The 13,351-nt window shown below is 41.7% G+C and overlaps 1 protein-coding gene across 1 annotated transcript in view; it reads right to left on the bottom strand.

Annotated features, from left to right (window-relative positions):
- The window catches only part of AFF3 (AF4/FMR2 family member 3), a 547,917-nt gene that overhangs the window by 55,200 nt on the left and 479,366 nt on the right, over window positions 1–13,351 (bottom strand). The window contains exon 13 of the mRNA XM_036028289.1: window positions 1,795–1,981. Coding sequence (XP_035884182.1) covers window positions 1,795–1,981 — 187 coding nt within the window. The remainder of the gene's footprint in view (window positions 1–1,794; window positions 1,982–13,351) is intronic.

The raw sequence follows: 13,351 nt of genomic DNA, 5'->3' as shown, positions 1-13,351 counted from the left end.
GATAGGGGGTCTTCACAGCACCGACACTTTTTATCCACCTCTACTGACCTCCTTGGCTTTTATAACATCCCTGAAGCCCAATTATTTCTTCTAACTAATACTCCTCTGGAGTTTCTCAACAAATTATAGCATAAAGTTGACTTTGAAGAAGACCACTTAAACTCCTTTGTTTTATCAGATTCTTGTATTTTTTTTTGTTTTGTTTCAAATTATTCCCATTATTATGCCAGCTCTAGGAAGACAGGGATGTCAGATAATTGCTGTATCCTAGAGCCAAGCCCCAGGTCTGTGGCAGATGCTCCATAACTATTTGTTGAATGAATACTGAATGAGTGAGCGAGTGAATGAATGAATGAATCAAATTATAAAGAAGGAATAATAATTTAGTTTCTGGGAAAAGTCAGGGTTATATCAACCTGTGGTTTTTATAGGTTAATGTTGCTAAGAGACTTCCCCCTACATGGGGTGGAAGGTAGAGAGGAGGGGGATAGAGAGGGAGGAAGGGAGAGATAGATAGATAGATAGAGACAGACAGACAGACAAACAGACAGGAGGTGAACCTTGTGGGAAAAGGAGACAGGTACAGGCGACACGACTCATTTCAGGATGAATGGAGAGCACCTGGAGCGAGCAGAAAGGTGCTGGGGAAGAGAGGAAGAGAGTGGGGAAATATTACTTCCCTGGGTTTCTTAGAGCCCCCTGCAAAAAGCCCAGCCTCCTGAGGGGACACTGGGGAAAATCCTGAGGGAATCTAAGGGCCACGCTATGGGCTTCAGATAGAACCATGGTGGCTTTCCAGTGTCCTACGGCAGGTACACGTGCAAATGCTGGAAATAGGCGCTGTGCCGCCCCTTAGGTGTGCCCCTCTCGCTGCCATGCTTTGCATAAGTAGCTTTGGTTTTATTTCAGAGCCTCCTAAGAAATTTGGACCCCAAAGTGATATACAGGGTTGTTAGGTAAAAACTAAATCCCACCATCCATGGTAATGTCAACTGTTTCTACACTCAAGAAGAAACTGTGTTTTGACTCCTCTAGAACTCAAAATTGACCCTTACAGAGCCACAGACTTGACAAATTTGCTCTCAATGCTCACCCAAGAACCTACCATGCTCTGAAATACTATTTAATTTTCTCTTTTCCCCTTTAAAGTAGAAAAAACAATGTTTTTATTGGTACCTTATAATGTTTTTATATGAGGCATCTAAATCTCCCACATAGGTACTCATGTAGCTATAAAATGTTTCATTGTTATTTGTAGGTTGATGCTAATTTTTTTTTATATTTTCACAAAGAAAACACAGTTAAGAAGGTTTTATTAATACTTATGGCTCTTGTTCTTCTAATCCATGATAAACTGCAAAAATGTAAGGTCTTACCATGTCTCATCCATAAAACTCTCCCATGATTTATGGGCGGCCACACTGTGCAGACAGTAAACTGCCATAGTGGTTACTGCCTTGCTGACCCTTAGGGAGACCTGATCCATAGGGGTGTTTCTAGTCAGTGATATTTATAGCATATCTGGAAATTTCTGGAAATCAAGATGGAGATTTTTGGACAATGAAAGATGAAATTTCTGTGCTTCCAAGGAAGCTCTGTCGTAAAGAGAACTGAGGAGGGGAGAAAGTAGGGAAAATGCTGACCCCACACACACCCTGATGGGCTGCCAGAGGTGGTGGCCTTAGGGTCTTGGCTATTACAGCCCAAAGGTGGGGGCTGGGTGGGGTCAGAAGCAGAGTGCCCGACAGACAGATTCAGTCAACTCCTGGGGCTCAGGGCCAGGGCAGGTCTTACCTCAGGGCTGGAGCAGTGGGCCGGCTTGCTGCCTTCACTCTCACTGGAACTGCTCTCGGTCTCAGAGTCAGATCCAGAGCTGCTCTCCGAGTCACTGGATGAACTGCTGCCGCTGCTGCTGCTGCCGCTGCTGCTGCCCTTGCTGGAAGGCACCGATGCTCTGCAGCCGGCCTGCTGGATGGAGGCACTGCCAGCCCACGGGGCCGGGAGGAAAGGGGAGGAAAGCCAAGTAAGCAAACACAAAACACCACCGAGCAAGCTGTCATCCCACCAAAAGAGAGGGAAGGCACAGACCACACATCTGTCCAACATCACTTGGCACTTGAAGAGCAATCAAGGTCAAAGGCATCCTAATGCTTAAAACAACATTACATATACGTAAATAACACTAGGGCTAAAAGCTGGTGCCCCTTGGTAGTTGGGCATGTTATTTGTGTGGCCATTTTAGAAGGGAAGGCTATGTAATTCCAGAATGACTGTGTCTCTCTATTGCTGTTGCTGTTTCTGGGAACGCCTTTTCAAATGCACCCCCAAATCTAATCATCTACAAAAATGCAAGGATATCCAAAATGCTTGAAATGTTTTGTAAACACTGAGAATGTCTTTTGCTTTATTTTAGGACATGGGCTGTGAAGAAGGGAACAGTGTTCTGCTCTGCACTCTCACGGGCTACTGGAAGGTTCCATGGCCGTGGGACCAGCAATTATATAGCCCTGCTCTCTGCTTCCTCCCGCCCACAGATCGAGTGCAGTCATCTTTACAGGAGCTGGCTTTTGCTGAATAAACAATAATTTCCCTTTGAGTCCTTTATTTAAGAACTGGAGACCCATCACTTACATGTTTTTATATATTCCCAGATTTTAAAATGCAATCCCAGTAGAGTGGCTAGCTTATAGCAATAACATTTCAAATGATCTTTTATGTTCACATTCATGCTGAAATTTGCTGGGAAGCTTTATACTCAAATTACACACTCAAAAAGAACAGGAAAAATTGGCATTTTTCTAATGGTAATTAATTAACCACAAAAATTCAAATAGCAGACAGCCATCCAAAGAGTGTTTGAGCCAAGAAGAAAGTTTTGGTACTTGCATAATATTCAACATCTTCAAAGTCTGCATTAATTGGAAAACATCTAAATCTGTTCTTTTGAGATCATATTCTAAACCCAGAAATGCAGTGATCACTTTTTTATGTTGAGTGTGAAAATATTTGCTTGCTTCTTCCAACTGTGAACACTGCTTCAATAGGACTGAACACTAGGGAAGGCCAGGAGCCAGAAAGCTTGTCAGTTCAGTTCAGCCCAGACAAGGTAAAGGACCCTTTACACTGGCCTCTTAAATCTCTGACAAATGCTCTTCCCAAGGACAGAATCTTATAAATACTTAGTGTGGGAGCATTGAGGGGGTGCTGAGGGGTTAATACTCATTGGAAACTAGCTCCTAGAAGTATGACAAGACAAAAAACTGTCTTGCAGGATATATCTGAAAATAAAAGCACCTTTTGAACTGAAGGGTTAGGGAAAGAGAGAACTGGAACATAAGCTTCCCCAGTAGTTTTTATTTCTCCCACCAACATCACAATCCACACTTATGGTCTGACAAAATTCTTCAACATCGGATGACATCTGCCTGTTTATGCCTTGCCTGAGCTGCAGTGACTTCTTTCGAAGCCTTTTGTTTGAGTCTGGTGTTGAGTGAGAAGTCCTGGTTCTTTAGACAGAAGTGGGGAGGGAAGGTTAGTGATCAAAGGCCTGTAATATTGCTTTCTTCCCTTATGAACTAAAATCCATCTTTTCTGTGGACAAAGTTGAGATGGCTACTATCAACACAGCCATTTAAAAACAACAAAAAAGGATTATTGGGCTCTGACCAAACACAAACACCTGTAATGCATGTTTAACAGTTTGTCAGGAGGCCCCAAAACACTGGGGGGGAAGAAAACTCCAGAATACAAACACCTCCCTTCATTAATAAAACCAAACCAAAATCAGAAAACCCTCAAAAGCAAAGCAACATGTGGTGGAGGAAAGACATACGTCCCCCTGTCACACTTTAGATGACATTTGCTGAAGACTGGGAAACTGAGATGAACAAAGAGCATTTTGATTGGTTTTATATGCTGGTACATTCTACCTGCTTTAATTCAAACAACAAAGAGCATGTGGTGTGGCACTGTGTGTGCCTGGGCGGCATGTGTGCTGCAGAAGCAGCGAAGTGTCTGGAGTTCCCTGGAGCTTGCACAGCAAAGCAACTGACTGTCTTTTGAAAAGCAGCACTTTGATTTCTGGGGAAACGTCCATTAAACAGTTACCGGGCTGCCTTCCTTTTATGACTGCTGTTCTACAGGCATGAGACACACTCACCCAAGGAGAAGGGATCTCTGATCTGAATTAGACTGGCAGAAAACCCTTATACTTTTATGTTTTGCCTCCTTAAATTAGGAAACTCACTTAAAAAGACAGTTTTACTGGCATAACTATTACTTGTTTTTAAAACAGTTCAGAGAGCCTAGTATTTAGGGTCTTCATACTTTGTTTTCAGGGCTGTAAGGATCACAACGTGTCTGAGGTCAGGATTGAATACGTTTGTGCTTCAATGGTCTGAGTAGAGAATATGTCGCCAGAGAGAATCATGCTAAAGGTGGGAGCCCGAAGGGCTCTCATGCCCCAGTTCTGGGATCTAGAGAACTACCCCATCTCTGTGAAGGCTGCTGCAGGAACCAGTCTTTGTGTGGGTCCTTGGGGCTGAGTGCTCCTGTCATGAGGGCATGAAGCTGCTGTGCCTCTGCTGCAGCAGCTGTGGCAGGGATGGTGGCAGATAGAGACTAGGAAGCCAGATGGGACGGTCATCACTGCAGACTACTACTAACTAACACAAGGAGGGCTCTTTGGAGACATGGAATCAGGAAGATGGAAAAATATGTACTAGAAAGACCTTCCTGAAAGAAGACTAGGCCATATATATTTAAAATTTTAGGATGCCAACTAGTTGTCATGTTTACATACCAAAAATATTTTTTAAAATCAACTTAATTAAAAATTTAATTCCCCCCCCTCCCCCCTGAAACTACAGCAGGTTGGTTGACATGATGACACAGCCTCGGACAATTTTTACAAGAGCTCTGGGACCCTGTGCCACTCCAGGAACATGTTGTTGTGGAGCATGCTGACATGGGGACATCAGTGAGACTGCAGACTCAGTCTCTGTGTCACCCAGCCTAGCATGGACACAGTGGGCATCACATGTGCCTACTGAATAAAAAAAAATCAATAGGAAAAAATTCACCACAAAATTAAATTAAAGGTAAAAAAATCCATCACTGGTTTAGTAAGTTTTTTTTTAAAGCATTTAACCTTTCAAAAAGGTCACAATTTCTCTTTTCCAATAAAAAATATTTAAGAGCATTTCAGCACCTCTTGTGCTCTTCCAGTTTTAACACTTTTTTCTTTCAGAGACCATTTCTTTTTTTTTAAAGGGAACTGTTTTTTTAAAGATTTTATTCATTTATTTTTAGAGAGGGAAGGGAGGGAGAAAGAGAGAGAGAGAGAGAAAAACATCAATGTGTGGTTGCTGGGGGCTGTGCCCTGCAACCCAGGCATGTAACCTGACTGTGAATCGAACCTGCGATGCTTTGGTTCACAGCCCGCGCTCAATCCACTGAGCTATGCCAGCCAGGCCAGAGACCATTTCTTTAAATGCACTCTAAATTCATATGCTATGATGTAAACTCAGTTCTCTCTTGGTGATTTATTTAATTTTTGTATTTTGATTTTATGAAATGTCTTGCTGTTTTTTTTTTTTTTGAGGGTTCTGGCTTTGTTCTAAGTGACCTGCTTGCTATGTACCTTCCTTTGGCTGTCGTGACACATTCCTTACAGAATCTGGCCTGGGCTAAGTCTGAACACAGACAGTAAAAGAAAAGACCTGGAAACTAAATAACAAATCCTGGATCTCATAGTCAAGGGTGTAACTCCTGCCAAGTGAATTGTGGGGCCTGGATAAATATCCACAGTTGTCCATAAGCTTTCAACCAACAAGTAACCAGGGGGCAGGCGCTCTGCCTGGTTGGCACTGTGTGGATGCTATGATGCCCAGCATGGTGTCTTGCACCCTGTGGGCACCCACATCTTGGCTGAATAGTAATATTACAGAAGAGGCTATAGCACCTTCTCACTCAGCACTTAGTATGAACTCAACAAATGCTTGCCAAACTGTAATCAGTCCTCTAGCAACCGTATTTCTGCACTGAAAGCATCTTTATGCTTTCATAGTAATTGATCTAAAACGATAATAACATTATGAGAAATGAAAATGGTAAAACTGGCACAAGAGGACTCACATTGCCAGAATTATCTTCCCAAAAAACCAAAACTGAAAGGACCACTGGACCTGCATTAAAATATTTTTCTCCTGCATTATCACCAGGAACAATTCTTCTATTAAAACATGGCATCTGAAGCCCTTCACGGTCTGGTCTCAATCAGATCTCCAGCTTCACTTCAATGAGTCCATCCCTAAACCTCAGCCATAATAATTTCTCATCATTTGAGCAATCTGTGTTTATAGCTGGGTGCCTTTGCACATGCCATTTTCTGGTTCTCTCCTACTCACGCCCTAGGACTGAGTTATGAAGCTACCCTACTGTGTAAAGTTTTCCTGAATTTCCCTAGGCGTGATGGGTGTTTCCTCCCCTGAACCCCTACAGCACACTGCCCATTTCCTTACTGCAGCCCTTACCATATTAAGGATAGGAACTATCTAAATTATTCTTGTATCCCCGAAGCTAGTAAATGGTCTGACATAAACAGATTCTCAACTAATACTGACTTAATGAAATAATGATTCTTGATGCAGTGTGTAAGACTGATTCTTGATATAATGTATTTTATTATACTTTCAAATAGCCCCTGAGATATTCATATATACACACATGTATTTTTTTCTGTTGCTTTGGGGCTGCCTAGGATTTCATAAAACTGATATCTTTAGAAAGCTACCATCTGTATTACAGGTTACAAATCGAAAACCTACAGGGGCTGGGCAAGTAGTATAAATGAATAAGTGTCCAGGTGTAAGGAAAACAAATGTGTGACATATGATGATATAAATGAGAGTAAACCCTTAGCTCCCTGGCAGGGAAGGTGTCAAACTGGAGAGCCCAGTGTGGTCTAAAGCTGCTCCCTGTGCCAGCATATCTGTGCTAGGTGGAAATGAGAGACCGGTGTTACCAAGTCTTTTGATCTTTCAGGAAAAGCCCCAAATCCTGATGTTTATATCAAATCTCCTGATTTTAAATGCTAGTAACTAATCTGAAAAGTTCCAACAATGAAAAGTTCCACTTTATTTTAGCAATAAAACACATCTGTAGGTCAGGTGAGGCCTGTGGAGGACCAGCTGGAGACCCCTGATCTGTGTCCTATTTATTGCACATTCTGAATGCCTCAGATGGTTCCATGTAAAAGCTACGACCAAAGAAGACCACAGCCAGGAGTTTTAGCTCTCTCAGGGATGTAGATTAGTGGGAACAATAAGAGATTAATGAAATATCACTCTCTCAGTCCAGTTACTTAAAAGTTTTCAAAAATTTGAAATAACTACTGATTCACCAGAAGTGGCAAAAATAGTAGAGACATCTCATGTATCTCTCACTCAGTTTCTCTCATGGCCACATCTTATATAACTACAGTATTATATCGAAATCAGAAAACTGACAATGGGACAATATGTGTATAAGTCCTATGTCATTTTATCACATGGAGATCCATGGGGCTGGCACCACAGTCCACACACAGAACTGTCCATCACCACAAGGATCTCCTTCTTGTTACTCCTTGAGAGTCACACCTACCTCTCATCCCTGGCAACTATTAATCTGTTTTCCATTTCTAAAATTTTGTCATTTTAAGAATGTTAAATAAATGGTATCATACATAGTGCATTCTTTTTATGTGAGATTTATTGAGAAATAACTTAAATATCATAGTATACATCCGTTAGAGATGGGCTATTTTCTTTCACTTGGCATAATGCCCAGATCTATCAAAGTGTTGACTATATCCATAGCTTGTTATTTTTTTACCGATTCTATGGATCCACTCATTACCATTCAACCATCCAGGAACATTCTGGTTGTTTCCAGTTTTTGGCTATTACAAATAACTCTGATATGAATATCTGTATATAGGTTTTTGTGTGCATGTACAAGTTCATTCTCTGAACAAATGCCAAAGAGTGTAATTGCTGGGTAAGATTTTAAAGAAACTGCCAAACTGGTTTTTTTTATAGTTCTTGGTTGAATATTTTCCAGCTATGTTGTTTGATACATACAAATTTAAGACTGCTATGTCTTCTTGCTGACTGGACTCTTTTACCAGTACATCAGGTTCTAGTATGTCCCTGGTACTTTTCTGTGCTCTGAAGTCTGCATTTTCTGGTAGTAATATAGTCATTCTGGCCTTCTTTTAATTAATGTTTTCATAGTATATATTTTCCATTCTTTTACTTTTTTTTTTTTAAAGATATTATTTATTTATTTTTAGAGAGGGAAGGGAGGGAGATAGACACACAGAGAGAGAAACATCAATGTGCGGTTGCTGGGGGTTATGGCCTGCAACCCAGGCATGTACCCTGGCTGGGAATTGAACCTGGGACACTTTGGTTCCCAGCCCGCGCTCAATCCACTGAGCTACGCCAGCCAGGGCCATTCTTTTACTTTCAACCTATTGTATTATTATATTTAAACAGAGTTTCTTGGAGAGTGATTCTCCAAGATGGTGGTGTAGGTAAACACACCTCACCTCCTTGCACAACCACATTAAAATTACAGCTAAACTACAGAATAACTATCACTCAGAACCATCAGAAACTGAGTTGAATAGAAGTCCTACAACTAAGGAATTAAAGAAGAAACTACACCCATTCAGATTGGTAGGAAGGGAAGAGACAGACACACGGAACAGGCTGGTCCCACACCCGTGTATGGTAGATGAAAACCAGGAGGAATATCTCGGAAGTGAGGTCCACACCAGGGCCCCCAGCCCAGGGTTCCAGAGTCAGGAAGGTAAGTTCCCATAACTACTGGCTGTAAAAACCAGTGGAAATTGATTTGGGAGAAGAAACTGCTGGATTCCCAAGCAGTTCTTCTTAAAAGGCCCACATGCAGACTTATTCAGACTCACTCCCTCTGAGCTCTGGCACTGGGGCAGCAGCTTGAAAAGCACCAGTGGCATACAGGGAGGAACTGAAGTGTCTGGCACCAGGGCAAGAGCTGTGGACAGCTTTCTCCCAGACAGAACTGCTGGCAGTAGCCATTGTTCCTTTTCTGAGCCCTACCCCACAGCCACAGAGTGAAGAACACGATGTCTGAGATTTCATCAACCTGGCTCACATTGTTTGCCTCACCCTGAGGCTCCGCACCATCCAACTTATAAGCCTACCCAAGCTGTTAACAGTGGATTTTCCACACACATGGCTTGTCTTGGCTCATGCTTCAGATCTTACTAAATCCTCTCAAAAAAAAAAAAAAAAAAGCAGCAGCTGGCCTCAGCAAACCCCTGTACCTCTTGCAAAGAGGCCTCAGGCCCAGCACTAGCAGCAGCTGGCCCTGGTTCACAGCCTGGCCATACTCAGGTACCTCTGAGCCCAGCACAAGTAGTGACCACTTGCAGACCACTTTATAGCTTATGCCAACTGGCCACAGACAGAACACAGGTGGTGGCTGACCTTGGCCTACACCTCCTGGGAACCCCAGAGCCTGCAAAACTAGTGGACAGCTACAGACCATGTCAGAACACCACTACCCAACCACCTCCATAAGCAACACACTCATGCAGTAGATTCAGGGGACACCAGAGCCCTGTGGAGTGGGTCCCAGCACAGCTGATCCTCCACAGAGGATGGAGGTTGGTGGACAGTGGTCATTGCCAGTCCTTGCAGTTGACTGGCCTGGGTAAATCTCTCCCACTGACCTGACAACAGCAATCAAGGCTCAACTAACAGGAGTGTGTACTCAGCCCTCATGGAAGGCAAACTTTGAGTACCCAGCTTGGGTGATAAGGGAGGCTATGACACTTGACTCTACATGATACCTACTATATTAGGCCATGTTACCAAGACAAGGAGTCATCACAGGTCTAGTTAATACACAGAAACAAATACACAGAGGCTTCCAAAATGAGGGGACAAAGATTCATGGCCCAAATGAATGAACAGATTAAAACTCTAGTAAAAGAACTAAACAAAGCGGAAATAAGCAATCTATCAGATGCAGAAAATACTGGTTATACGGATGCTCAAGGAACTCAGAGAGGACCTAAACAGCATAAAAAAGACCCAGTCAGAAATGAAGTATACACTAACTGAAATAAAGAGCAATTAACAGGGAAATCAACAGTACAGTGGATGAAGCTGAGAATCAAATCAACTACTTGGAACCTAAGGAAGCAAAAAAACCACAACCAATCAAAATGGCAAGAAGAAAAAGGAATCCAAAAATATGAGGGTAGTGTAAGGATCCTCTGGGACAATTTCAAGCATACCAACATTCACATCATAGGGGTGCCAGAGGGAGAAGAAAAAGAGCAAGATTTGGAGATTTACTTGAAAAAATAATGAAACAATGCTTCCCTAATATGGTGAAGGAAACAGACACACAAGTTCTGGAAACAAAGTCCCAAACAAGATGAAGGCAAAACAGGCCCACACCAAGACACACCATAATTAAAATGCCAAAGGTTAAAGATAAAGAGAGAATCTTAAAAGCAGCAAGAGAAAAAGAGTTAGTTACCAACAAGGGAGTTCCCATAAGACTGTCAGTTGATTTCTCAAAAAGAAAAAAAAATCCCCCCAAACAAAAAAACAACAAAAAACAAAACTACAAAAAACAAAACTTGCAGGCTAGTAGGGATTGGCAAGAAAGATTCAAAGTGATGAAAAGCAAGGGCCACAACCAAGATTTACTCTATCCAGCAAAGCTATCATTAAGAATGGAAGGGCACATAAAGAGTTTCCCAAATAAGAAAAAATTAAAGGAGTCCATCATCACCAAATCATTACTACCCAAAATGTTAAAGGGCCTTACTTAAGAAAAAAGATGAAAACTATGGACAATAAAATGGCAACAAATACATATCTATCAACAATTAAATCTAACGAACTAAGCAAAGAAGTAGAACAGAAATAGAAGCAGAGATACAGAGAACATTTTTTAAAAAATTGTTGTGCAAGTACAGTTGTCTCCATTTTCCTGCCACCACTTTCCCTCTCTCCACCCACCCCCACCTCCCACCCTCAATCCTGTCCCTCCTTTGATTTTGTGCAGGGGTCCTTTATACATGTTCCTTGATGACCCTTCACCCCCTATCCCCCGTTATCACCCTCTCCCATCCTCTCTGGTTACTATCAGTTTGTTCTTTATTTCAGTGTCTCTGGTTATATGTTGCTTGCTTGTTTGTTTTGTTGATTAGGTACCACTTATAGGCGAGACCATATGGTATTTGTCTTTTACGGCCTGGCTTATTTCACTTAGCATAATGCTCTTCAGTTCCACTTATGCTGTCACGAAGGGTAGTAGCTCCTTCTTTCTTTCTGCTTTGTAGTATTCCATTGCATAAATGTACCATAGTTTTTTGATCCATTCATTTAACTGATGGCCACTTACACTTAGTTGCTTTCAGCACTTTGGTATTGTAAATTGTGCTGCTGTGAACATTGGGGTGCCTCAGTTCTTCTGAATTGGTATTTCAGGGTTCTTAGGGTATAATACCAGCTGTGGAACTGCTGGGTCAGAAGGCAGTTCCACTTTTAGTTTTTTGAAGAAATTCCATTCTGTTTCCCACAGGGGCTGCACCAGTCTACATTCTCACCAACAGTGTACTAGAGTTCTTTTTTATCCACGACCTCGCCAGCACTTGTTGTTTATTGATTTGTTTATGATGGCCATTCTGACCCATGGAAAGTGGTAGGTCATTGTACTTTAACTTGCATCTCTCCGGTGGCTGGTGATACTGAGAATCCTTTCATATGACTTTGGGCCTTCTGTATATTCTCCTTGGAGAAGTGTCTGTTTAGGTCCTTTTCCCATTTTTTAACTGGGTTGTTTACCTGGAGTGGAGTTGTATGAGTTCCTTACACATTTTGGAGATCAAATCCTTGTCAAAGGTATCATTGGTAAATATATTTTCCCATACAGTTAGTTCCTTTTTCATTTTGCTGATGTTTTCTTTAGCTATGCAGAAGCCTTTTATTTATTTTTTAAAATATACTTTATTGATTATGCTATGACAGTTGTCCCACCTACCCGCCCCCCCCCCCCCCCAATTTCCCTCTCTCCTGCACTACCCATCCTACCCGCATCGCCTCCCTCTTTAGGTCACGTCCATGGGTCATACATATAGGTTATTTGGCTTCTATATTTCCTATACTATTTTTACCGTCCCCTTGTCTATTTTCTACCTACCATTTATGCTACTTATTCCCTGTACTTTTTCTATCATTCCTCCTTCCCCTTCCCTGATGATAATCCTCCATGTGATCTCCATTTCTGTGATTCTGTTTCTGTTCTAGTTGTTTGCTTAGTTCGTTTTTGTTTCTCTAGGTTCGGTTGTTGATAGTTGTGAGTTTGTTTACTGTTCATAGTTTTGATCTTCTTTTTCTTAGATGAGTCCCTTTAATATTTCATATAATAAGGGCTGGGTGATGATGAACTCCTTTAACTTTACCTTATCTGGGAAGCACTTTATCTGCCCTTCCATTCTAAATGATTGTTTTGCTGGACAGAGTCATCTTGGATGTAGGTCCTTGCTTTTCATGATTTCAAATACTTCTTCCCAGCCCCTTGTTGCCTGTAAGAGGTTTCTTTTGAGAAATCAGCTTATGGGAACTCCTTTGTAGGTAACTGTCTCCTTTCCTCTTGCTGCTTTTAAGATTCTTTCATCTTTCTTCTTGGGTAATGTAATTATGATGTGCCTTGGTGTGTGCTTCCCTGGGTCCAACTTCTTTGGGACTCTCTGAGCTTCCTGGACTTCTTGGAAGTCTATTTCCTTTTCCATATTGGGGAAGTTTTCCTTTATTATGTTTCCATACAAGTTTTCAATTTCTTGCTCTTCTCCTTCTGGAACCCCTACAATTTGGAGGTTAGAATCTTTAAGGTTGTCCCAGAGGTTCCAAAGCCTCTCCTCATTTTTTGAATTCTTGTTTCTTCATTCTGTTCTGGTTGAATGTTTATTTCTTCCTTCTGCTCCAAACCATTGATTTGAGTCCCGGTTTCCTTCCCGTCACTGTTAGTTCCCTGTACATTTTCCTTTATTTCACTTTTCACAGTCTTCACTTTTTCCTCTATTTTGTGACCATACTCAACCAATTCTGTGAGCATCCTGATTACCAGTGTTTTGAACTCTGCATTTGATAGGTTGGTTATCTCTTCATCTCTTTGTTGCATTTTTCTGGAGTATTGATCTGTTTTTTCATTTGGACCATTTTTTTTTTTTGTCTTGGTGCATCTGTTATGTAGTAAGAGGTGGGGCCTTAGGTGCTGGCCAGGATGGGGCAACCCAGGT

The sequence above is a fragment of the Phyllostomus discolor genome, chromosome 6, assembly GCF_004126475.2.
Source record: "Phyllostomus discolor isolate MPI-MPIP mPhyDis1 chromosome 6, mPhyDis1.pri.v3, whole genome shotgun sequence".
Classification (NCBI taxonomy): Eukaryota; Metazoa; Chordata; class Mammalia; order Chiroptera; family Phyllostomidae; genus Phyllostomus; species Phyllostomus discolor.
Note: the sequence above shows the minus strand (reverse complement) of the source record. Positions and strands in the feature narration are given on the sequence as shown.